At 39.9% G+C, this 26,669-nt stretch overlaps 1 protein-coding gene across 2 annotated transcripts in view; it reads left to right on the forward strand.

The window, feature by feature from the left end:
- Nucleotides 1-26,669, forward strand: part of piezo1 (piezo type mechanosensitive ion channel component 1 (Er blood group)) — a 92,352-nt gene that overhangs the window by 2,892 nt on the left and 62,791 nt on the right. For both annotated transcript variants that reach the window (XR_011585266.1, XM_070840711.1), the window contains exons 2-4: nt 15,849-15,944; nt 19,326-19,491; nt 20,290-20,431. Coding sequence is in view for 1 of the 2 variants with exons in the window: in XM_070840711.1 (XP_070696812.1) it covers nt 15,849-15,944; nt 19,326-19,491; nt 20,290-20,431 (404 nt within the window). In the remaining variant the exon portion in view is untranslated. The remainder of the gene's footprint in view (nt 1-15,848; nt 15,945-19,325; nt 19,492-20,289; nt 20,432-26,669) is intronic.

Raw genomic sequence — 26,669 nt, forward strand, 5'->3', positions numbered from 1 at the left:
GTTTGCCACAAACTCCATGACTTCATCACCAATCCGCCAATCCACTTTCCATACCTGCTCATGCTGTGGCCCCAAAATAATCCATGACAGCATTTGAAACAGTTGTGAATGAAGTGGTTTTGTTTCAACACCTATAGCAGATCTCTGTGACTCAGCTTAAAGTGTGATCTATCCAACATTTAAAGGTAATGATATATGCCAGGATGACAGGCTGATGACAGGAGCATCACCAAGCCTGTAGACATGTAGTGCTTCTTTAAAGTAGTGATGTCAAATTTGAACGATGAATGGATCAGAGCAAAAGCTGTTTGTGATAGTTGAGGTGAACTTGGGAGACACTGGGTGACTTGGACCACTCTGTCAGTTGATTTATGTGGTATTGTCTGTAGTGACCCTGCCATCACTGTGGTGGCAGAGTGGAGCTGAACACATGCTCAGAACACACATGACGTTTAGCTTGATTGACAGATTAGGGAAGCCTGTGTGAAGTACCCTGCTCAGTATTTAGCAGTTCCCTGTCGCTCGTTCGTTGGCATGAAAACGCAAATGTGGTTTTACACAGAACCTAGGGGTATAATTAAAAGTTAAAAGTAAAATTGATTTCATGAAGTAGAGGCTTGTGGATGTTGGTTTCAGCTTTTTTTCCCCAAAATTACAGTTTATTGTTGACATAGCTCAATAGAAGAGACGTCCAATTTATTAAAACTAGAATTGGCTGTAGCCCTTATTTCAATGGCATTTTGATGACCATCTTTAACATGCAACATGTTAACAGGATCTCCTGGACACATTGCCAGTTAAAAATAAATTCCCTGACAGTGTTATTGCATGGGTTTACACGTGAAATGCCACCATAGTGATGATGGCTTGTTTACTTCTGCATGCAACCTGGAGTAGTCTGTGGCAATGATGCATGGTGGTACAACACAACTTCATAAGGCTTACAGAAAATGGACACAAGCGTTAAATGAATATACTTTTATGAACATCTCTAGTAATGAAGTGATGTGTAGTTTCACATATAAGAATGATCCCAATCATATCCATACGGTGAGGCTTAAATTGGAAAAGCCAAAAAAAGGTATAGCCTCGCTTTGTGTACCAGAAGGGATCTACCCTGTTTGACAGTGTTTTGGTGTGTGTGTGTATTGTGTGTGAGTGTTACTAAGGTGGTGAGTCAGAGCCATTCCACACCAGAGCAGTTTAACAAGACTTCATGGCTCAGTGAGAAATACTCAGTGTGTGTGAGATGTGGGGTTTATTGGAGTGAGCCAGAGAGAGGAGGAGGGATCATTTCAGTTGTTTAGAAGTTCTTTCTCTGCTCAGAGAGGTAATGACAGGGATCTGGTCATCAGTGCGTATCAGCCTGACATTATTATTATGCATTATTAAGAGAATGAGCTGCAGCTTGTCTGATTGCACTTCTTAATGATATTAGCCTTGCAAGGCAACTAGATTTGTAAAATTACTACAATCACGCAACAGTCCATCATTGCAGGCTCCAAGTTTTGGGTTCGTGGTCAGACCACAGAGGTTTGAACCGGTCAGCATTAATCTAGAGGCTTAGGCTACAGGGTTCAAGTGTGACAACAGCCAGAAGCAACTGTTCACACCAAAACAAGAATGGCGGCTCCTAAAGAGGTTAGCACAGACGCTACCAAATCATCAGTTACATCTGCACTGGAGAGTATTTCTTCATTCTTGATGAAAAACATATTTTCTCTCTGTTCCCGACTGGGAAGAGATTCAATTCCGTTGTATGGCTAATTGATCCGACTGGTTGAAGTTAGCCCGTGTTAGACACTGATAGACAGTTATCCAATGACCTGCCAAGTATTTTTTGAGCAAACAGTTCTGGTTTCTACTGATAACATCCCAGGTGATTCTATGTACGAAACCATCTGGTGCATCGGGTTATAATGATGTTAAACTCTGCAACCTGTTCTCCACTTTGCAGAGCTATGGCAGATTTTCCTAGGTTCCGGCCTCTTTTTCCTCCCCAGTTTTAGTGGTGAAGACATGCTGTTGCATGTGAGAGCCAGCATGCTGAGAATGCAGCGTGTTTGGAAAGTTCAGAACCAGGGCAGTGTCTGCTCCAAGGCTCTGACTGGTCTGTCTGTGATGGAGCATTAGGTCATGGAATATCTGACCACAATCGTTACCTTCTGGGAAATGTAGATGTCATATAAACATGTGTAAACCAGTTGTTCAAAACACTACCGGAGATTAGGGCAGCAATCATCAGGGATTAATAGGTATCTCTCAGTAATTATTTAGTATACTGTAACACCAAATCTAGACATCTGAAGTGAACATAATATCCTTTGTTTAAAAAAATGTCATCTATTGTTCCGTGCTCCATGCTTCCACCAAAGTGTGTGCCAAACACTTCTGAGACACTGTTTGGTGTTTGGCCCAGTTTGACAGCTTACAGTTTCAGACAAAATAAGACATCAGTGGCTAAGTGTCAGCTTTCAGAAAGAATGTCTCTGACATGTGAAAGTCATGGAAACTTAGCTCAGCGCTAGATTCTATACTGAAGCAAGTGCCAACACATTTGATCTGAAGACACTACTTACTACTACTAGTCTGCCGTAATGAGGCTGAAAAGATGGAGCTAATGAAGATTAAAGAAATGTGTGGATTGTCCCTCATTGAACTGTCAGCTGCTTGCATCATTATCCTCACCACAACAGAACTTTATCTGTGAAATTCATCAGCCTTTAGCCAGACAAATCATAAACAGTTGGCATAACAATTTCAACCTAAGGCTCACTTACTTGTTTTTTCTTGAGCTATCAAACATTTGATATGGTTCTTAGAGGCAGATTGAATTTGCTCAGTTGCCAAAGAACTGTAGATCTTTATGAGAACTGTGTGATACTTTTGAAAGCTCCAGAGCAAGTGGGTGGGTGGACCTTAAGTTTTTTGGTTCAATTAGGGTGCAATTATATAGCAGGTCTGCATGAAACATGTAAGTGGTAGTTGAGAAACATAATCAATAAATAATGAAAACATTAGTTACCATTAACATAAGTTCATTTACCTTCAATTTCAAGCTGAACTGCATTCATTCATGTGCCAAACACAATAAATGACTTTTCACTGATACGCTATGTGCTGCATTTGGATCCGAAACACTGTAGCAATCATATATTGCCATGGTGGAAGAGCTATTGATTAGAAGGCAAACCTTTCATTTATTTGCCTGACGTTAGTAAAGAATTTATTCAAGATGTTTTCTCAAAAAATTCATGTCTGAATCATAAGACAAGCAGTAGTAGATGGAGTATCAAAAGCGAATGGCTTGCTGTGGAGGGTTGTATTGAGTGTGCTCGTGTTGTAAAAGAGGAGGGCCACCTCCTTCAAGCAGAGCTACAGACCTGCAGGGCTTCATGACGGACATTATGTCAGGGAACTGTGATCTACAGTCTGTCTGGGTCTAAAAGTCTCGACCTGATTCAAAAGTTAGTGAGTTCAAAATGCCCACTGATCCAAACTTCAGTGGATCTCAACAGACCCAAACACCACCCTCAGTTGCATGATTTTCTACCAACTAACAATCAGCCATGCTGGAAAGAGCAGTAGTTCATGTCAGTTTTCTGTCTCAGTTAATACTTTATGCCTCAAAAATGCATTTTCTCCTGTGATGAAGGTGAAGCACTGTGTGATCAGAGCTTACATAGAGTCTGCCTGGATCTACATGGGCATCAGACATATCGGTACACAGACAACAATACAACAGGATCATACTGGACCTCATTAGACTGAAGAGAATTGGGTTCCAGCCCAGGCCCTGTTTGTGTGTCAGTTACCTGTAAAGACCATCACTTTGCCTTAATGCTTCACTGGGTTTTGGCACAGCTACTTGTGCTCATTCTCTCACTCAGAGACTGAGTTAAGGGATGATGTGAGTGTGTGGGAATTCAGCGTCAGACTGCAGAACCAGTTAGTCTGCTCTTCTAGGTAGAGAGCGGACTTATATCTTCTTGTCTTGTAGATAAAAACTCTGTTCTGCCTTTTGTATTTTGATCAACTTTGATGGATTCCTTCCTGACTTTTCTAGTTTTGCCCACAGAGTTTGTTCCCATAAAACTTACCACTTTGTGCTTGTCATTATGTTCATGCCGTTCATGCCATTCATGCCAATACATAACACTTATTTATCACATTCCGTTATCCCTGTATGTTTCCAGTGTTAACAGCCCTTTCTTGTTGTGACTTAATTAGGCCAAATTTCTACTCGTACACTGGAAATGCTAAGATCTAACAGGCAGTTTTCCATGAACGTCCATTTATATGCTCCTTTAGTGACAGTTGGCTGCAAATTCAGGATCTTTCCTTTCAAAACATTTGGAATTTCCACTTGCTCCTGCAGCTGCTGACAGTGTTCTGTCTGATCGCTGGCTAATCATAATGTGCATGTGTGATGTGTTTGTCTAACTGAGATGGAAGCCATGGAAAATAAAACTGGGGCCATGGTGGGAACCTTGCAGCTAACTCATTGTTAAAATGTACCAACAGAGGTCTTGTGATTTTAACACCAACTACCTATAAACATTCAGCACACGTGTGTGTGTGTATGTGACAAATGTGTGTGTAAATGTCTGTTTGCCGATTTTCTTTCCACTAAACAGGAAAGCTAGTCAGTTTGGATTCAACTGCACACACAGACACACACACACACACACACACACACACACACACACACACACAGACACACAGACACACACACACAGACACACACACACACACACACACACACACACACACACACACACACACACACACACACACACACACACACACATATAGAATGTTCCATTCCAAAAAGGCTAAGTTGAACCGTCACCACATGTAACTTCCGCAACAACTTTTGGTGTTTCCTCTTAAAATGGGGTGTGGACAAAACACATAAAGCGGAGAGCATGGATATTAAATTCCTGCCTTTAGCAATGGTGGGATTTAGATAGACAGAATCTCTGGCATGGCTGCTATTTATTTTGCCAACATGGCAAATTGGTTCAGAGGTGTTTTCAACATGCCTGGGCATGCCTGCATCATAACAAGACGGCACAAGATTTATTAAGTTTTATTGCTTAAAGACTGTAAGACTAGTCTTTTCTGCAGGTACTTGGATTATATTTAAGGGCACATGGGGAAGCTTTCTGCACCTTGAAGCTGTGGCTATCATGCCCTTGGACAAGATACAGAACCCCAGGTAGCTTGCTGGCATCAGGGGTGTGTGTGTGTGTGTAACAATGGGTGAATGAGAGAAAAAATGGTAAATCTCTGATTTAAAAACGGTATAAATGCAGTCCATTTACCATATTAGCACAGCAACAGACATCTTATACCTCAGACCGAGGAATTAAGAGAGGTAGAAGGGTAACTTGGAGATGAATTTAATAGAAGAATCACAAAAAGTAATTTTTTTTCCAGTTGGCCTTACTCACATACTATAGGAACATTGAAATCTTTGTTTACTGCAATTAGCCGTCCTGTTCCTTTTAAAAATGTCTTGGTCAGCCAAGTTCAGTGGATATGTTTGTCCTGGTGGATGCATGTAGGTTTTTTGTCCTGATGTTGTTTTGTTGTGTCCCTCTCCTTGGTTTTGTTTCCTGGTGTGCTGTCATATGTGCTTTGGTTAAGGCTTAATTTAGGTTACTATCAATTAAATCTGAGTGTTACATTAAAATCCTCCCTTTTACAAAGTAGTGTTGCACCTTGTACATAAATACTGCATTCTTGTGTAGAGTCAGGGTAGCTGATTTCAGGTACCTTTAGGTAATGGCGGAAAGCTCCACTGCTCAAAGCAAACCATGGAGTAAAAAATCATTATCACTGCTGTTACTGATGTACATTCACAGGGATGTGCAGCTCAGCCAGTTTTGCTTGTGTCAGAAGTTGCACACTGGGGGAGGATGTCACAGGGTCAAATACCACTGCTCAACAGTTGAGACCTGGAAACATCCCAAACACTCTGACTCACCAACCCAATCATGAGACTCAGTAACAAGGAAAAACAGGCAGAAGGCATGCTCTTTGAACATCGAGACAATCTTACTCTTAGTTACACTCTTGTGTGTGAATGGGTAGTTTTCTCCTGCTGAACCCGCCCATCAATGGATGAATGTAAATGTAGTGTTGAAGTGCTTTGAGTGGTCAAAAAGACTAGAAAGGTGCTATACATGTGCAGCCCACGTGTCTCCAGGATCACCTAGATCTAATTCCTATCAAATATTTGGCATTGACTTGAAGATAATACACAATAGTGCCTTGTTGGGCTTCACTATACAGTGAATGACACATAGTGAAACCGCATGTTTCTTTGTCTGTAAAACTATTGGGCTCCTTTCCCCAATGCCCCCCAGTTTCACAGATAGGTGTGAAATCACCCCCGCGCCCAGCTCCACTGTCACCATTGGCCGGAGGGGACACATGATTTTACGACCACAGGCCCACAAAACCAGTTCACCCCCACTGAACTCTCTCTTTCTCATCGTCTCTCCTGAAGTGGAGAGACCACCTCTTTTTCTCATCGTCTCTCCTGAAGTGGAGAGACCAGGTCTTTCCTGCTCCCTCTCCTCCTGCAGAGGAGAGACCAGCTCTCCTGATCTCTCCTGAAGAGGAGAGAAGCTCAACTCAGCTAAGCTCTGCCTCAGTGTGGTCTGTCCAGAGCAGCCACCTCCTTCATGGTAGCGACACAAGGTCCTGCCTGAAGTAAGCAGATCAGCGCCAGCAGGCACGACCCAGAGTCTGCCAGCTGATAACCAGAACCAACAACAGGAGCACACCAGCAAGTTAGCACAGAGCTGCTAACTAACAGGAACAAAGGAGCGACCGGATTCCTCCAGCCTGCAACCACAGCACGGACACGAACCACACCTTTCCTCCAGCAACAAGCTGAGAAAGCAGCACCCTCAAGGACACTTCTCCTACCCCTTTAAGGACTGGTAACAAACTCTAACTGGGCATAATTAGCATAGCATTACTGCATACATGGTTTACCCTTGTTAATGTATTGACTTGTTTTAATGTTCAGTGAGTTTAATTATTGTGATGTGTTGCAGATTACTGTGCATCCATTAAGTTTAGTTGATGTTAGCCTACAAACTAACCATCCTGTCTTAACCTGCACCTTTATCTCTCTCACACACACAGTCTGGCAACAGGCCACTGAGGGACAAGGCTAAGCTAACAGCACTTAGCTTTCCTTTGTCTGCCTCTGACCCACACCCCAGGGGGTCTGGCCATCACCATTTGGTCTCTCTCCCCCACCTTTGTGGGACCCATCTCACATTCCTCAGCCTTATCACACACACACACACACACACACACACTCTTACACTCATATTATTTTAGTTTAGTCATAGAGATTTAGTTAGATTGTTTGATTGATTTTGTTTCTGCAACAGCAGATGTCTTCAACACCTACTCTGCTTCAGCCGTACTTACAACCGAAGTACAAGTCCTTAATGCATAACAAATGATGTCCCTGAATTTTGCTCTGTTTTAATAAATGTTTTAATACTTGCTGTCTCCGTTAATGTTGTACAATTGTGGACACTGCCAACCTCTACACTGTCAAGAACTCCAAAAATCCTTCAGCTAGCTATCAATGTGGTAATTTTGGTAGTAATTATTAAATTAATTATAAAACATAATTCCAAATTGATAGTTTAGTATTTTTATGAGACTAAATCAATTAAAACGGCTGTCTTTTCCTCGTTTTTCGAGGTGGTGCCCCAATCGAGGTGGACTTTAATCGAAGTTCATTTATTTTAATAATTATTAATTATCTTTGATAATTATTAATTATTTCTGATAGCCAAATTGAACATTACCACTTGTTAAAGCACAACAGCCTTTCTCTTTTGTAGTGTTCGGTACACCAAGTGGTGCTGATATTATAAAAAAGGAAAATAAAATTTTGTGGTCCCTAGACCATTAATGGCTGAATAGCTCTGGGACAGTGAAAACCACAGTAGCGGTCTGGTAGAGTGGATGTACCTCCTTGCATTTCATTGTGGCACCCTGAGTAGTAGAATGTCAAAGAAATGAACCTTCAACTTTGAAATACAGTAGTGTCAATCAACCCTGTCTTCTGCATTTAGCCACAAGTTAGCATTCACATTCTGTCTTATGTCCCGTCTTACAAGACACTTGGTAGGAGATTTTCTTCAGAAAATGTCTGGGCAATCTGCAGATATGCCCAGACATCCAGCATTCATTGCATCCAGGAAGGACATCCGATCATGTGGGTGGTGCTTTTGACAAGGCACATGTGGGAATTGAAAAGAGAGAGCATTGAGAGAATGTGCAAAGCTGTCATCAAAGCAAAAGGTGGCTACTTCGCAGAATAAGAAAAAACATATTCTGGTTTGGTTTTGCGCTTTTTTGTTTACTACATATTTCCATATGTGTTCTGTCATAGTTTTGATATCTTCAATAATAATTTACAATTCAGAAAATAATAATGAGAATGAGAAGGTGTGTCCAAAATTTTGATGAGTACTGTCTATATATGAATGTATAATGAAAAATGATCCACAGTTTAGTTCACGTTGACTTCTGTTGTGCTTTCTGTGTGAAAAATTGAGTACAGTGTTGAGAAATGCATATTACAAACTGTAAAACAAATAAGGAATAATGTCCAGTGAGTGGGTCATTATTTCAAAACAAACCCCGACAGGGCAATGCTATCAGCTTTAAGTCGTCCTCTTCACTTTTTACAAGGCTTTATACTAAAGATTTATGTGATTTGTAACAATTTTGCAAGGTGCAGACAAATGTTGTCTTGCTGATAGGGATGTCAGATCAGAAAACATTGCTGTGTGTCATTCTATAAGGCGGTTATAGTCAACATACTGTATTTTGTCATTCCCTGTGGAGGACATTTTGGGATGGAAGCACAAACAAGAATGTTTGTGTGTTTAAAGTGTTACATTGATCTTTTGTTCTGTTCAGATGCTCACTAGGTGTTTGGGGGGAGTGTTGTTCCAGCTGTGCTTTTTTACCGGGGTGTGTGTGTGTGTGTGTCTGTGTGTGCATGTGGTAGTTGTATTAAAGGTAAATTTGGCATCCTATTAACGGTTAACTAAATGTAAATACACAGATACAGATTTAACATGTCTAATGAGTGTGGAGTCGACATCTGTTGCAGTCTCAGGCTCTGGTCAGACCTGATGTTTGTATTCAGATAAATGTGCCTGACACATGCTGAAGTCAAAAGACACCAATGGAAATGAAAGCGCATGTGAACTGAAAAAAGCTATCACACAAGTATCACATTAAAAAGTGATAACTCATGAAGTGACGTGATGAAAAGACATTTGAACTGATAGTGACTTGATAAATGCGTTACTATGATTTAATTCTACCAAATCCATATCGATCGCCACTTTCTGATTGTATTTGTCATTTCAACAAAGACTCTTTTAAGGTGAGCCCCACAGCCCACACAAGTAAAAAAATGTTGAAGCAGTTGAAGTGATAAAAATAAATATGTCAAGGGATAAATCATTAGACATTAGATCTGTCTGAATTAATAAAATCATTCCTCACATCAAATCCCAGTCACTTGTTGTGTTACTATAGATGCCATGTTGTTAGAGCATGGACCAAACCTTTTCACAATGACAGCTAAAGAGTTTAAATAAAAACCTTTCAGTTTGCACAGTGTGTGCAACTCCTGTTAGGAAACAATTCGCAGAAAATACCCTCAAAAGAGAGAGTGTGCATCGAGAAAGAGGAATCGAGGCAAAGATCTGAGTTCTGGAATGAGGTGTTGCAACATCTCCCACCACAGCCTGCCAATAAAGAGAGATCTGAAACCATGATGATGTAGAACAAAAACAAATACTCAGTGCTTGAATTCTACACAAGCATAAACAACAGGACAGAGACGGTAGAGTGCTCTAGAGAGATAGGTGCTGTGGTTAGTGAGCAGCGTTATCATGTCTGTCCGTAGACATCATTTTGGGTGTGTTTGATGATTAACTGGTTAGCAGGGTGGAGGTCCTCAACACCCATCTTGTTCTGTACTCTGTAGTTGGTGCTCGTGCTGCTCTGAGAATCATACTGTTATTAAAGAGGTTCATCATTTTTGATGGTTAGGTATAAATGACATGAAACCTGATAAGATACCAATCCCTGGTCTGCCCAAAATTTTAAATTTGTAACCCTTTTTTAAATCAACTTGAAATGTTGAGTGGCACATAAATAAATAGGCAACAATCAGTGACAATGGTAGTGTTACAGCTCTACTCAGTGTTTGCCCTGAGTAGAGCTGTTTTGGGTTTAAAAAATAGACCTCTGCTTGTGTCCTGAAGCAGAGGTGGTCATGGTGTAATGACCTGAGTGGCTGATGGTTCGCCCAGCTTCAGGACCAGCAGGCAGTGGGTATTTCTTTGTGTGTTCAACTACTGGCACTGGTAGGAAAACGAGTGTGTGTTGCTTGTTTTGATATGATTCCAGAAATGTATTGCTGACTTTTGAATTTTTATTGGTTATTAGCTTTAATTCAGTTCTGCATGCAGAGTTGGAAGCTGCACTCTGCACCTAAAGGATAATTTGCAGAACTCTGCATGCATGTCTCTTTTTGTCCAGTCCAGTTTGTGTTCTCCACACCTTGCTGCCATATAATGCAGTGGGTTTGATGATTGACTTGAAGATTTTGAGCCAAGTCCTAATTGGTGGTTGAGTGTTAATTGATCTGTTAACAGCATTCATTCATAGCCAAGCTGAAATTTCCTGTGTTTGCCACAACATGAAATAAGGTTGGGAACTACTGCTTTAAAGTTCTGGAACTTGCCGGAACTTCGGGGGCAAATAAACATGATCAGGAAATACGGAAATGTCTGTTTTATTGTTGGTAAAATTTTGTATTTTCAGTTTTAGTGAAAATACAAGCTTGACCCCCAAAAACTTCAACAGAACGGTATGTCAAGAATCCATGTGTGGATAATCATATTGTTTTGGTGATATGGCTGGACTAACCAGTTAACCTAACATTTCCTGGTAGGAATCCTTTTTTCCTAGTATCCATTTATTATCCATTTGTTAGGTGGTCTTTCTTTTAGTGCCACTATCAGAACCCGCTGTACTTTTTCACATGTTTTGTGCTCTGAAAGGCGTATGCATCAAGGAAAGCTTACTTGAGACAGCAACCAAAATTTACTGAGTTCAGTTCAATTGCCCTATATTTACTACCAGTGATGAAGTGAACACCACAGGAATCTTATACCAGGATGAAACACATGTGGAAAAGATGGTCTTTATTCACGTCTTTATTTTGTGGTTGCAGTGCAGAATTCTGTCTTATAGTCGCCAAAAAGCTTAGTACAGAATAGGACAGAATTGTAGAATGGTCTGCAGGGATAGTGAATAATTCCCCACCTCCTGGAGACAATGGGTTGAGTGAACTACGTGACTGTGACTGGCAGTGAACTAACTGAAAGGCTACATACACACGCACAGCACGAATGACTTGGCACTTTACCACCATGTCAGATGACCGACCACATGAGTCACATATGGAAGAGAGGAAATGCTTCCTCTCAAGGCCAAAATTGTTCGCTGTATCAAATGATTTCCAAAGCATCCCCCTTACCAGCATGGGAAAATAATTTCCTGAACAACAAACAAAGAAAAACAACTCTTTAATTCAAATATTGCTTTACCAAACTCCAAAACATACATTTTCTCTTCCCTCTAGTGGTATCTCTCTAGACAGATACTTTTGGTTTGTGCAAGTTTAGAAATATCTGTCGCTGAGATTTCTGTCTCCACCCCAGTAAAGCTGAGGTGAAAGGAGTTGTATTTGTGGTGTTCACTGCACTGAAAAATTATGTGTAAAACATTTTAACTACCACTGTCAGCACTTTTCAATGCTGTTGTTTCCTCAGTTGAAAGTAGTGTTTGTGTTTGTCTGGTTTTAACTTGAATTCAAGTAAAATTACTTGATGTCATTTAACAATAAACTGCTTTTATGCTGTACTGGGCTGAGACTGAATAAAGAGCTGACTAAAGGAGCACCATCACTTTGACTTTACACGTCAAGATCGGTTTACTTGTTGTGTGGAGCACTCAGCTTGTCAAAAAGTTGTATGATCTGTGTACCTCCGGAAGACCTTTATCAAGTAATGCCATGTCATGTCCGTTTCATTTTTTTTTTCTTGCTCCAATCTAACTTAGTTGGAAAGAGGAAGTTGGGGTGTCAAGATTTGGTTTGATTCGACATGGCTTTGTATTAGCAATATGAACTTAAACTGAATTTGTGTGACTGCTTGAATCTGCATAGAATGTTGTGACTGATCTCAGTCCCAAGCCAGGAATAGGATCAGTGCACATGCACGTCAAGCTACAGTAGCTGTGGTATCCAGGATAGTTGTGGTTTTTCAGGGCTGGGTTTGTTTGGTCAGTGTTGTCCTACACATTACATCAGCCTTTGGCCTCAATAAATGACTTGATCAAGGCTCAACGTTAGCTGGACACGTAACAGCAGCCCCTTTGGGTTGATTGTCTAAAGCTTTCTGTTCTAGAATGCTGGCGAAATGTAATAAACGTTACTTTTATAGGTATTCAGATCCCTGTTTTAAACCCCCACTAGTTAACAAAAGAAATGTATGTCCTTCATTTGTGTCAGTTTGTTTCTGTAGTGAAATGAAGAGAGACAAAGCAAGGCAAAAACACTAAAAAGGCCGCCAGGTAGGAGACATGACTTTTACAGCCCTCCCTCTCATGTGGTCTAATTCCCGCAGACAGGCAGGAAGACCGTATGTTTTTCACTTTAGCAACTGGAGGAAATAACAGAGCACTTGTGTGTTCCCAGTTACTGCACAAGTCATGTAATAACTATCATGAAGTGATTCAGAGAAAGACAGCGATACATGAAAAGATGCGAGAACAAGCTTGTAACTGATGTTGGCTTTCTTTGAAATCTTAACTGTATTACTCAAATTGAATGAATGAAGCAGATGTAAAAGTGAAAGTCTACAGCCCTGCAATGACCTTTAAAAGCTACAGTGTTCATTGCAGCCCTGACATGGAAATGGTTCAACATCTGAGGAACATAAATGGATTTGCTAACAATGTGCCTTTCTTATTTCTTATGTTGAAGTGTCAATTTCTGCCAAATAGTGGCAATAGAAGAATCAGTAGATCACTTTAACATCAAGTTACATCCTCTTGGGTTCCAGAACAAAATCCTAAACAATAGTCATGTGTGTCAGAAGGTCAAAACAATGACATGAACCAAACTTCATCCACCATCAACAGTATTTAATCATTGTACAGTGGCTAACCTATCATCAATATAGAAGTTTTTCTTGATGACCACTTGGTGGTCAATCGCCTATTTCCATGCCAAATAATTTAGGCCAAAGTTGGTGCATCTAGTCTCCATGCTCCCACTATAGAATACTGAGATAGTTTTGGGATTCAGGGGTGAGACAAGGAATTGGTGAAACATTCTATAAACACCATGTCATAGCTACGGCTTCCTTCCAAAAGCACTAAAGATAAGGACTCCTATCAAAGAGTAGATGTCAGTTAAGTGTTGTTAAGAGAGACACCACACAACTTTGCTAAGAAAACTCTTACTTGCTCAGGGTTTTTGAGGCATGATTACAGGGGCACCAGGCAGTCTCCCCCTATGTTTGTGCTGGCGCAAACTCTGCATCACTCTGCTGATTATTTGTCTTCAGTTGCCTCTTAAGACACTGAGGGTGAACAATGGCTAACCTGTTGTTGTTTGGTATTAAAGGTGCACTGCTACTCTTAAAGGGGATGGGCATCTCAGTGTCCATCCTCCTGTCTGATGCTGTCAAAAAGGAACTGTATGAATTAAACACCATCTTGAGGCACATACTTGTCTTACTCCAAGGCTTCCAAGACATCAGTGACCGGTGGAGCTGACATTTCCATATTGCCACTTAATGCACAAACATCTGACTTCCTTGCCTGTCTAGGTGAGGATCAGATGAGTTTGTTACGCTCCAGCTGAGCTCAGTTCACTGTGCAAAGGGTTCGTGCTGACAGATAGTCATATACCTTTAACAGTCATACTTCACAGTCCTGAAGTGTTGGTAGCCTGTTTGTGAGTTGTTTGAGGTGATGGGATGTATGACTTATCCACTGGAATGAAGCTTCAGGTGTAGCCTCTCTTTACCTCACTGATGTTTTGAACTTGTAAAGTGTGCATAGACTCTTCTCTTTGGATGATTTGCACTTTAAACAAGCTGAAGTTGAAATAAAGTTGACTTGTTGGCTTTAAATTAAGGGTCAAACAACAACAACGACCTGTGTAGTAAATCTCTCACCTCTATGTGCAAACTGCAATCTCAACAGGTTGAGATTAATCCAGAACTTAACCCTAGGTGAGTAAATAATTATCACTGCATGTGTTAAATAGGAGAAAATAAGGCTGCACATTTTCTGTACTTGCAGGTCTTTAAGTTGGCAGACCTTCTTTATTCCTCCAAGCCAGAACACCTCATAAAATCCCTCTTGTTGCACTGTTTGTTCAGGAGAGAGACAGCTGTGGAAGTTGTTCTTCTGGGAGGAGACGTCTGCATCAGCTAAATAGCAAGCCTTCTGTGGGCTCTCCCTAAGGTTAAATAATGACAATGGTGTGTGTCATTTAAACGACAGCCTCGGGGGCACTCAGGGCTTTTCATAAAGTCATAAACTGCACTTGACCTTTAGTCCATTATTATTCATGCATGCGGAGCTGTCCGTCATTAGTCAGACCTACAGCACTACCCCTACCACCACTACTAATTACAATTATGATGAGTGTGAGCAGGATCAGGGCACCATCGAGGAACTTTAGAAAAGATTAGCAGGGTCAGTTCTGCTGGGTCAACAGTATTTTATATAATTACCATTCGTAATTATTATTATGATTTAAAACTCTGCACTGTTACTACCATATTTCAAATGATGCTGTTATGTTTATTATGTTCGTTGTGAATGATTTTGGTCAGGCCCTCAAAGGAGGAAGCAGGCCGATTGTGGGCTTGACCCCATCCTAAACTGCCAGATTCAGTTGTGAAGGGTGTAGCCTTCGATTACCATGAAACCTGCTCCAGAGTGATCAACACACCCACCAGGAGCATACCTACAGAACTGCTAAAAGGACTACTAATTTGAAGATCAACAGAAAACATTTTTGTCAAATACTCTTATATGTCAGTTATCTAGTTCTAGCTTCTCAAATGTAAGGATTTGCCCCCCGCCCCCTCCCCCCATTTCATATAATTCTAAAGTGAATCAACAAGCAAGCATAACAGTAAGCTCTGGCAAAATGTAACAGGTACTATCTACCTTTTTAAAAAATATTTTATAGAATATATTATTAATCTAAACATTAATCTGTAGATTAATCTATGGACTAATAAAGATTGTAGATTAAAAGGATCATTTGTTGCAGGGTGGTCCCTGGTCCAGAGGTTTGCAAATATGATCAATTGCCTGGATATGTGTGTTTATTATTGACTGAGACCACGGGCTTGTGCCAGAGGAGTGTTTAAGGTGAGAGAGAGTGAGGATTCCTGTAGGTTATTGGCCGTCCACCATGCTAGAAGAGTTGTGTTGATTGTTTGTTTGGTTGTGGAAACATGGATGTACATGATCTAAAATTGGGTGCTTCTCTGCCCACTAATGACGTGTTGTGAGGTGGTTTGATTCTGTGTCTTCTCTGTTTCCAGTAGAAATTAAAGACATGACTTTCTAATTTACTGAACCACTGTAGTGGCAACTGGGATCATTTGGAAAAGACTGTTTTTGGTATGATCATGTATCTAAATGTATATCTAAATGTATGCTATTTTCTGACTTTGCAGCTTGTCTTTTTCGCTACAACATCCTCTCGCTGGTTTACTTCCTCTATTTGCTGCTGTTGCCGTGGTTCCTGTGTCCCAACAAACACTCAATCAGAGGTAAGACCAATTGTGTTTGTCTGTTAGATATCTTATGGCATTTTACACCCATTGTAATTGTTTTTCCTCAGACCCCAAGTTTGGCAAATTAAATGTGACTCCAATCACTGTAACTTAAGGAAGCCTCCTCTGGTGATCTCTCTCGCCCATGATTTGCTCGTATTTCTAATTCTTTTTTGATATAAGGTCATATGACTAAAAATTGACAGATTTAACCAGTTTCTCTCTCTCCTGTGGTTCTGCCTCCATTAACCATTGGAACCATTAATTGGTGAAAGTGAACAGTGTATTCGGTTATTTTTTCAGGAATGGCTGAACAAGGGCATAGTTAAAAAGGGGTCGTACTAGTGGTGAATGAGCAATTTGACTTATTCCAGAACAACGCATAGGTTAATCAATGGCCATGGCTGGGTAAACACCTGGTATCTGTACAGTAACAATTGAATACTCATTTTTGAATGCCTCCCCAACTACTTGGTGAATGATTGAACATGAATAATACTCACTACTACCATGATGGAGCATCACTCAAAGCAGAAAACCACAATTGTCCTTAGCTGGAGGAGCTATTTAAAAAAATCAGACATTAATGTTTGAAGAAGTTGGACAGTCTAAACTGCTGTCACCTTAAAGGAAATGCTTGTTTCCCCCCACACAGCTCCACCTTATTGTGACTGAGCCCCTCTGACTTATTTGCCCCCAAATTGTCATACATGAGAAACAAAACTAATCCACATCCCTTTTGAAAGAACAGATTAAATGACACATTGATGTTAACTCGTAGGTCTTAAAATCAATTAGCATGAAGCAAGCATCAAGTTACTCACAGGAGAATAAGATAAACAGGAGAATAGCTCTTTATGTATCTTCATTATCTCTAACTTTGTCTAGTTTGATAAGTTTTACATACCTTCACTGTGTAAAGAGCTCCGAAGATCCATTATAACAAAGTACAACTACATCTATCTATGTAAAGAGAGATGATGAACTTATAGCATGAATTGTTTTGCTCAGGCTTTTTGACCCATGCCAGATGTCCAGGGTGTGGTGGACCACGCTGTTTTTGTATTTTCCTTTGTCTGTCGGACAAATATAAGACACTGAATACATATGCTATGTCATAGTCCAAAACATCTTTTTTAAATAGAAATGAGAACAAAAATGTAACCACGCCTTTCAGTAATGAGCTAAGCATGTCATTTCATACTGCTCCAAATGCACGGCACTTCATATGTCACAACTAAACAGCTCATTTGGAAATATAATCAACTCAAAAGTCCTACACAAAGGCAGAAATGGCCTGGCATCAGTTTACAATCAGCCACGTCTGAGTGAAGCCTTGCCCCCAATAACCAAAGTATCGACTTTTTGTGCACATTCCATTGCATTTGATTTCTACTGGAACACTGATGTTTTCTGTCTATCCTGCCCTTTTACCTTTGCCATATTTGGTATTTGTGTTACCATGCATCCTCTGTGGTAATACTCCAGAGAACAAATGCAGGTCTATTATATGGTGGATAGTGTGTGTGTGTGTGTGGGAAGCCGGGTGATGATTTCAGCTCTCTTCTCATTCTAGAAACACATTTATAGCATCCACACAGTAGGAGTCCTGTATCCTGAAGAAAGAGGGCCTATCCACCATTCCCAACTTCATGAATTGGAATAGGTGTGATATTTTTGCACAGTTGCTGCCTGAGAGCAGTATGTTACTGGCAAAAATGAAGTCCCCCGTGAACATCCCATACTTGACAGTGGGCTGGGAAGTCCACACATTTCCACACAGTGTGGCCATGAGGACACATCTGAAAAAGACACAGAGGGAGAAAGACAGCACAGCAGAGTTAACAACTATTACTACAGACTCACCCATTCAGTGACAGCAGCTGTGCCCCTGGACTTGACTTTGATTTCAAATGGTCTAGGTGCCTGGCACTCTACCGCAGTGTTTGGGTACTAAGCAGTACACATGTTCACAGGTAGAGCAAGATATTCAAGCTGCTGCAGACAGTCATGGTATGTGAGAGATGTGGGACGGCCAATTATATCATCCTCAACCAGGACTTTAGCTGTCACTGGGAATGGAGGGATGTCTGAGGTAGTTGGATCTGAGAAGTTTTCTACAGCATCACGCACAGTGTCCTCCATGCTGATAGGTGGAAGTGCATCTAAGCAAATCTGTGTCTTCAGAGCACCGCCAGTCCTGTTCTAATAAATAAAGCTATGAAAAATCCAAAGCAAAACACAATAACTTGGCTGTAAGTGGAGCCAGACAGTACTGAACCTACTGCACACAAATACGTGGTGTTTAAACGTCATCATCACGGTCTTCATAGTGCGAGTCTTCTTCCAGTGTATAATCTAACCGCCATGTCTTGCAGAATCCAGAAAGTGCTTTAATTAAATGATTGGATTTAGACAATTCTGTTTCTGTTTTTACAGTGTCTGTTTCTTGTGCAATCCTCATCATAATATTTGATAATCCCAGGCCTACATTTTTACTACCACCACCACTACTACTGCTACTTGAACCCCAGATGTTTTGGCCCTTGACTCGGTATTCTTGACATAATTGGGCTCCAGGGGAAAACTAATTGGGGAACGCTGATATAGTCAATCGTAGCACAACAACTTTCACAATACTAAAAGTTAATGCCATCAAAAAAACTGCATTGCTTTTCATGCAATTCAGTTTCCTTTTAGTGTAAACCAGTCTACGTTTTTTTGGTTGATTGTCGAATAAGTCAATTTTTGTTCATTTTCTATCCAAAAGTAAATGAGTCATCTTACTTTATAGAATGTTCAGTAGAAAAAGATAGAAAAGACAGAATTGCTGAAGTAAAAGTGGCCAAATGTGAAAAAAATACACAAATACAGTAAAAAAAACAAAATAATATACATTACAGTCCATGTAATTGAAAAACCCCAAGCTATGTCTACGATTGAGATTGAAATCAGCTGTGGTTCGTCCATTTTACAAAGCTTCCTGTAAATCTGCTACTTCTTCTTTCAGCGATCTTCTCATTCAAAAATACTAATCAGCTATTTCAACATAGCATTTCCACTGATGTTGTAGAAGTAGAAACTACACTAAAAGCTTTTAAACATTCGTTTTTCAATTACGGCATACTTTGTGCAAGCGCTTAAGAAAAGAAAGATCAACAGTTTTGGTATTTTGTAAGCTTGTATGTAGAGAAAATGTGAAAGGATGTTAGCGATTGTAAAAAACTGTATCATGCTTGAATAGTCAGTTAAAAAACTCTTACACTTCATGTATTTTACTCTGTATTTATATGAACCTGAGTTCTATGTATTACTTTGTATTTGACTGTTTCCTCAGGTTTAATGTCCATCTTCTATCTCTTGTCTCTTGTCTTCCAGGCCACACAGGACAGTTTATCAGAGCAGTATTTTGCACCAGTCTACTATTTGTACTGGCTCATATTTGCTTCCAGACAGTACTATACACATATCCTCCTCTCAACATCACCATAGGTGTCAACTGTTCACAATGGGACACCATAACCAGACACATAGGACTGTCCAGGTATGTATTTTGTGTTTGATAAAGCTTAGGACCAGTTATCAATGCCACTGTCATTGATGATTGGATGACTGAATGGGGGAAAGCGTGTTGATCAAAATATGAGTGTTTGCTTATCCAGACAATATTCTGCTAGTAAAGTATTAAAGGACAACAGCAGATTCATCTTATTTTCCTCCAGTGGGGTAAGGCACAGATGTATACACAACAATGAGTAAACAACATAATCACGATGTAGGGCAACTTTTTTTTTTAGTCATGGCACACTTTAAAATATTATGCAAAATCACCCCTGTCTAAAATGGGGCAAGGGAGGCGGGGAGGGGGGCTTACTTTCAATGAGAGACCTGAGCCTGTACTGTATTTTAAGTTTGGATGAGGAAGAGGAGATGGTGGATTCCCGGTGCAGATGAATCCATACAGTGCGCAGCATCTGTCTATGTACTGTCTATGTAGCTGTCTTTTCTTTGTCTACGGTCACTGCTGGGCTAACGTTACCACTGTCACTGGATGATGAAATTGGCTCAGGTTTCAGTTATCTGATTCTGTTACATGTCTTTTCAAAAACTGTTCTATGCTAGTTTGTGTGCACTGGCTGCTTCACTTCACCTTTCAGAAACTCTGCATGCGTCACGCCGTAATGAAAAAAAAACAAAACAATGTATGCTATTTATGTAGATATTTGCTGTCTAGCCACTAGTAAATGAGTGTGAATGAAGAAAATATCAGAATATAAGTAGGTATAGGAAATGGGACACATTTTTGCTGACCTGTCCAAATATGCATGTTGGTGTGTCGTAGGCTTCCCTTGGATGATCCTTGGAGTGTGTTACGACTTCTATGTCCAGACCTGGGTGTGTGTGTAGTTGCCTTGGTAACAATCGTCCTCTGCAGAAGATTGGTCAGGAACAGAGAAATGGTGGCTGCTGCCAACATCACATCGGTGAGTGATTTCGTCGTTAGAGTGTGAGATGGGGCTGAAAAAGTCAATGTGTTGTTGGGATAAAATCAAAAGTGACACAGTGTTTGATAGATGATGTGATAGTGCTGTTTCATTTAGCAAGATGACTGAATGCTCAGGCTTATGATTATGTCTTTAATGTAGGTTTTATTAAGCAGGTTTGCACAGACTGTGCTTGGTTTAATTGCCATAATAAGTACTTAAACAAGCCTGAGCCCTGAGCCCTGCTCTTCACAGGTGTTGTCAGGTAGATAACAGAGTAGATGTTGATGTTTTGACAGAAGTCTAGAACTTTTGGTTCATCTAAACTGGTTTAAATGTTATCTGGACCTGTTGTCAGAGCACCAGTTCCCTGAGCCCCAAACTGCAAAAGTCAGTTGGGTCATGAACTGATTTAATTTACAAATGGCTTTTTTTAGAAAGCCATGCAGGTTATTGTAAAATTACAATGATCTGTTGATGTAATTATTGCAATCACATTTCGTAATGAAGAGTTACCAATGCGTATAGCATAAATGATAAAACAAAGTCAATTAAATTACAGTGGATAAAAGTTTGTACATAAAGAAAGAACCAAATATTCTGACATTCTGACCAGAACATATGGAATTTAATTTGACCTTAAAATGTGAATTTGTAATTTGAAGAGTAAAACTTTCAATTAAATACTTAAGTGCAGTGCTCACTGAAGATGTTCATTTCATTAAAATTGCTTGTAAAGAGTAGTGAGGTTTCATTTTCATAGTTATGGAGCCAAGACAATGGCTTTAGATTGTGGTTTTGGAAATAGAATTTGAAAACACAGGCATTACAGTTTGTTTATTTATTTCATTTTTTACAATGACAGTTAAAGACAGTTTTTACAAGCTGTCATTGACTGTGGTCAAATATTTCTGTATGTTTACACTCAAACATGAAATACAGAAATATGCTGCAATATAGATAAAATAATAACAATAATAATAATATTTTCCCCCAAAATACTGAATACATACCACAAAGTTGGATGAATATAGTGTTTTACATACAGAACAAATAATAGATCACAAGCGAAATTCTTCATGGCCAAGCAGCAGGGAAATCTTGCCTAGCATGGCAAATCCACCCCTTCAGAAGCTTTAACAGTTATATCTGCACATGCATCTTCTGTACCTTGCAAAAGCAGGTACAGGCAGACACATGGTCCACCAAAGTGGCTCCAGTCTCATCCGAGGGTTATGGCTCTCCTTGATCTTGCTCTTTTAGTCCAGCTCCTTATGCATTTTCATTCAAAATTATTGTGGAGTTGTGTGGCATCTGCTGCTGCTATATAAATCAAAAGTGGTGTAAGACAGTAGTTGTACCAGAGAAAGAGTGTAAGGCTGACATTTAAATGCTGACGGTGTCTCCTTGCCTGCACTGCTTACTAAGAGTATTCCCACAACTTGTATATGCAGTAGTGTACATCATCCCTCGTGCAAATGTAAATAATGCATCTGAAGTTATATTGGATGTGATTAATTAGATGGATAAGATATCTACTTCTTCTAGGCGACTTTAACCACAGTCTACTGGATGGTGTTTTACCTACATATCATCAGTATATTGACTGTCCTATATGACTTCATAAGGTACTGGATAAATGTTAGGGCTCTGTTTCCCAGAGCATATAAATGGTTCCTCCTGCCAGGCCTTGGTACCACTGACTGCAAATCTGCTCTGCTGGCTCATGCATACCAATCAGTTATTTAAAGATGGAAATAATTAATAGTATGAATTAATCAGCAGGTACATATTACATCCTCATTATTAACTTCTGTGTGGATGAAGAAATACAAATACAAGTACAAATTTTCTCCAATAACAAATAAAAAGTATACTGAACAAAAGAAAATGATATTTTTCTGTGGGACACTGAAAGAAAGGAAAGAGGTTAATAAGCAAGCAGTCACATTTACTCATGTGTTCAGCCTTGAGAAGATTCAAAACTATGTCAGGGACAAGCACAAAGGCACTAAACCTCTTCAGACAGAGAATATCAGGAATAAGACTCCGACACACAAATTAACCAAGTTCTTTCATTTTGACAATTAGGATTTTAATGCTGAACTTATTAGAGACCTATTAGAGACATTCTCACCTGGGCAGCCACTGCAAGTTTCCACCCATTGTATAGCAAAATGTAACCAATAGACATAACAGGTACGTTTTTGGCGGGGGTGCTGGAGCCAATCCCAGCTGACTTTGGGTAGAAACTGGACTGGACTGGTCACCAATACAACACATTCACACTCAAACAACCATTCACGCTCACCTACGGGCAATTTAGAGTCACCGGTTAACCTAACCTGCATGTCTGTGGACTGTGGGAGGAAGCCGCAGTACCTGGAGAAAACCCACACAAGCACAGGGAGAACATGAAAACTCCACACAGGTTCAAACCTTCATTCAAACCTGGCACCTTCTTGCTTTGAGGCAACAGTGCTAACCATCGCACCACCATGCTGCCCCAGATCATCAGTAAAATTAATTTCAACACAATTACAATGACTTAATGGAGAGATTCTCCCTTTTGGTCTTTTTATGAGTCCAGTGAAAGTAATTAAAATATGCAGTCCGTGATATGTATCGTCCAGTGTTTTGGCAATAACCAGTCTCTGAGGGATTTCAGATGAAAATAAGAGATCAGATGTCTCAGGATTGTCTCATCAGTTACCTTGGCTCGCCACAACTAAGAGCACAGACACACACTGAGAGAAAACAGAAAGACCCAGCCTGAATAGGCCAAAAAAAGAAAAGAAAAGACACATATATGAATATTACATATTTATCCTCTTTGTATGTCTTGAATCAAATAGTGAGGAATAATCATCAGGAAATTATTATCATGTCTTTTTAGATAAACGTCCCTTTATGAACTGGTTGCTCCGACCTACAATCTACTTTTATTTTCACTGCCACTGTGCACACAAAATACACAAAGGTGGGATGTTAAATCGCTCTGATATGCACATGCCATGTTCAGAAATGACACAGAATCTTGAACTTGAATTTGCAGTTGCAACAGGTGACATGGGAATAGAGTAGATAGCCTTTTAATTATTAAACTTCACACAACAAATTTCGTTGCATCTTGTGTGGTTAAGATACTTAATATAAAAAAGATACTTAAACAAGTAAAAACACAGCGTTGAAGAACGGTGCGAGCAAACACGTCGTCCACGGTGGGTGGCATCTTGGACCAGAAGTTTCATATTTAAGTCCTATTAACAAGGGTTACATACCTCTTGATTAGGTTCACTGCCAAGTAATTTCTCACCAATTTTCCAATTGACAGCCGCCTTTAAGGGAATTTGACTCTTCTGATTCTGTGAACGTCACAGATTCTTGTTCAGCAGCTGCTCAGTTTTCTTTCTGAACCAGAGGGTTCTTAACTCCAGGGTGAGTGAATGCCACATGATGTTTCTCTGCTGCTCCTCTTTCACTTTCTCTCCAGTTTCCAAATTGGACCATCTTTGCCATTCCGATTGGGCTGTACACAGGAAGGTTACCAGCACATTTCACCACTACATAGACATCAGGCTCCTACTTATCAGCCAACTTGTGCATCTTCTTATCCAAATGTTCCTTACAAGGATGCTGTCACTTGCTTCAAGGGTGGAGTCAATGACTTGCTTGTCAGAGAGAGGCTCTTTAGATCTTGTACTGTTGTATCACAGACTCAGAAATAGGCCAGAGAAATAGTATTCAGTCATCACTGATTTGAAAATGCTTCTTTCAAAAATCTTGGAATCAGAAGCACACACAAAGAAAACCCTGGAGATGAGAGGAATCTGATGCAAAAGAAAAGAGTTAATTGGCTTTTCTGACAGAACACCAATAAACCCGAGTCAATTTCTGACTGACTTCAGACTGACTTATCGTTTGACCTCTTTATTTTATACAGAGTCTTGTTGGAGTTCAACCAGAGGGCACTCCGACTGTCCACTGATCTCTTGGCATGGGCTTTGGTCAACAGATAGGGGTACCGTCATGCAGGCCAGGCTGCAGTCAGGTTTTCAGTCCTGCAACTCGCATCCCCTAATGACAGTGCCCATGGTTCCGGGCACTCTGCCCACCTCATCTCTGTCCTGTTCAGAACTCCTTTTCCTGTGTTTCTTATCCCTTTAAAGCCTGAACCATGAAATCATTGCCAGAAAATTCAATTTTTTTGAAACTGGAGTGTTTATTGAACCTTCTGACAAATTTTTTTTTTTAAGTTTAAAAGCTACATCCGGCATTTTTGTGCCATTTATTGCTCACAGTTTGTTTATCTTAAACAAACAAAAACATATAAAACACAGATAAAATAGAAAAAACACAAAAGAATAGCACACTGATGATGTAGAGGTGTATGTATCAAATATAATACACTCGGCGTTAAAGGGTTAAAGACATTCAGTTCTCCATTCATTTGTACATTATGCCATACATTGAAAGTTTTAATAAGTGTTCCTACTGGGGTTACATGTTACATATTACACAATACTGTGGTTTTAAATGTGGTTTAATGCCAGTAAAACAGACTTTAATTAAAACAAAGAACTCGCTAAAACAAGTTCAAACAAGTTGGATTACTGCTCCAAGCACTTAAATTATCTCAACAAAGGTCAACAAGGTTAACACGATAACTCAGCAGGTTACCTAACATTTAGGTATATATGTCAGAAGTTTACACAGCAATCCCCCCTTCAGACTCCCTTTTAGCCAGACCTGGGAGGGGAGCTCGGCCAGCCCTGGACTAGTCGACCTACGTTACAACCCTGAATTGCAATTGTGTTTTCTAAAGTTTCCTTAAGAAATACAGCAGTTTCTGAACTTTCTTGAGCAGGGTGGAGATATGAGATGACCACTACGTGTTCTCTTTGATGCTGATTCCCTGGAACCTAAAACTGTTCACCTGCTCCACCTCAGCTCCACTGATGTAGACAATGTGTGTGTATTCACCTGCTTTCTCCTAAAATCAATATTCTGCCCTCTTGGCTTTTGATGTATGGTGGAGATTCATAATCTACTCAGGAAGAACCCTCATGCTAGGTGACCTCCTAACCTTTTTTCTTGCACCTCTTTCACGAGCTCTTTGAAGTCGTTAGTCTTTTGTGTGACACTTTTTTCATTACAAAAGAAAACATGTACACCAAATATGAACTTTAAGTGTTCACTTTACCTCCAGCCAGGCTAAATGTTCACTTGGACACATACTATTAGGTTGCAATAATATGTTTAAACCACAGTCATGCTCCCCAAAAAATTCTATACCGTTTCTCATAGCCAGAAGGGAGTATGAATTCAAAGGGTTCTCCAAATCAACTGCTTTCACACAGTAAAGTCACATTCTGTAAGAGTAGGGTGAGTTTATGTGATATTCCTGTCTCACCAATACGTAACATTAGATCAGCCACCTGTTACTGTACGTCAAGTGTTTTACTGGTGCCTGTTCACAGGGATATTAGATTACTTTGTGTATATGTGTGTATGTGCATGTGTGTGAGTGTGTGTGTGTGTGTGTGTATAGACACACATGCTAATAATAAGAGGAAGAATGTGGCAATCTATTAGTTTTTATCAGAACTATGTTGTTACAATAAAACTGTCCTCTCACATAAAATAGACAGACAGGGGGCCTATAAAATGTTCCACACACTTAGATGTCTGTAATGTGTGGAACACTGGACATTTAAGTACTTAAGATAAGTATTAGTTTGTGTCATTACCTTGTTTCCCCGTCCTTATTTTTAAGGTTGTTATTATTTATAATGCTTTGTGTCCATAGTAAGTAAAACTCACTAAACCTGCTTCACCTTAAGTACCTATATATTTGTTTTTGCCACCAAATGGCATTAGTGGTCTGGCATGTTAGTGACTGGCGCTGTTATCCTCTCCTAGAAGCAAGTTTGCGCAGTCATAATATAGAATAGCAGCAAAGGAAGCGGATATTCATCCAGGACTGTCTTTTTGTTGTATTTACAGGTGAGAGTATGTAACTATATCTGTTATATGTTAGTGACCTGACCTTGTAATTGTTTTTCACATGTAAGATGATGTAAGCAGTGTTTTGTTAGTGAACAATTTGCATATTTTGTGTTGTAAAAATCGCAGTGTCCTCCCGTTTAAAGTTTGTGCTTTTAATGCACTTGTCTTATTATTCTTATAGTGTTTCATGTGAACATTTAAGTTATTTTGAAAGGAGACCATACAGGTA

The sequence above is a fragment of the Pempheris klunzingeri genome, chromosome 12 (genome assembly GCF_042242105.1).
Source record: "Pempheris klunzingeri isolate RE-2024b chromosome 12, fPemKlu1.hap1, whole genome shotgun sequence".
Classification (NCBI taxonomy): domain Eukaryota; kingdom Metazoa; phylum Chordata; class Actinopteri; order Acropomatiformes; family Pempheridae; genus Pempheris; species Pempheris klunzingeri.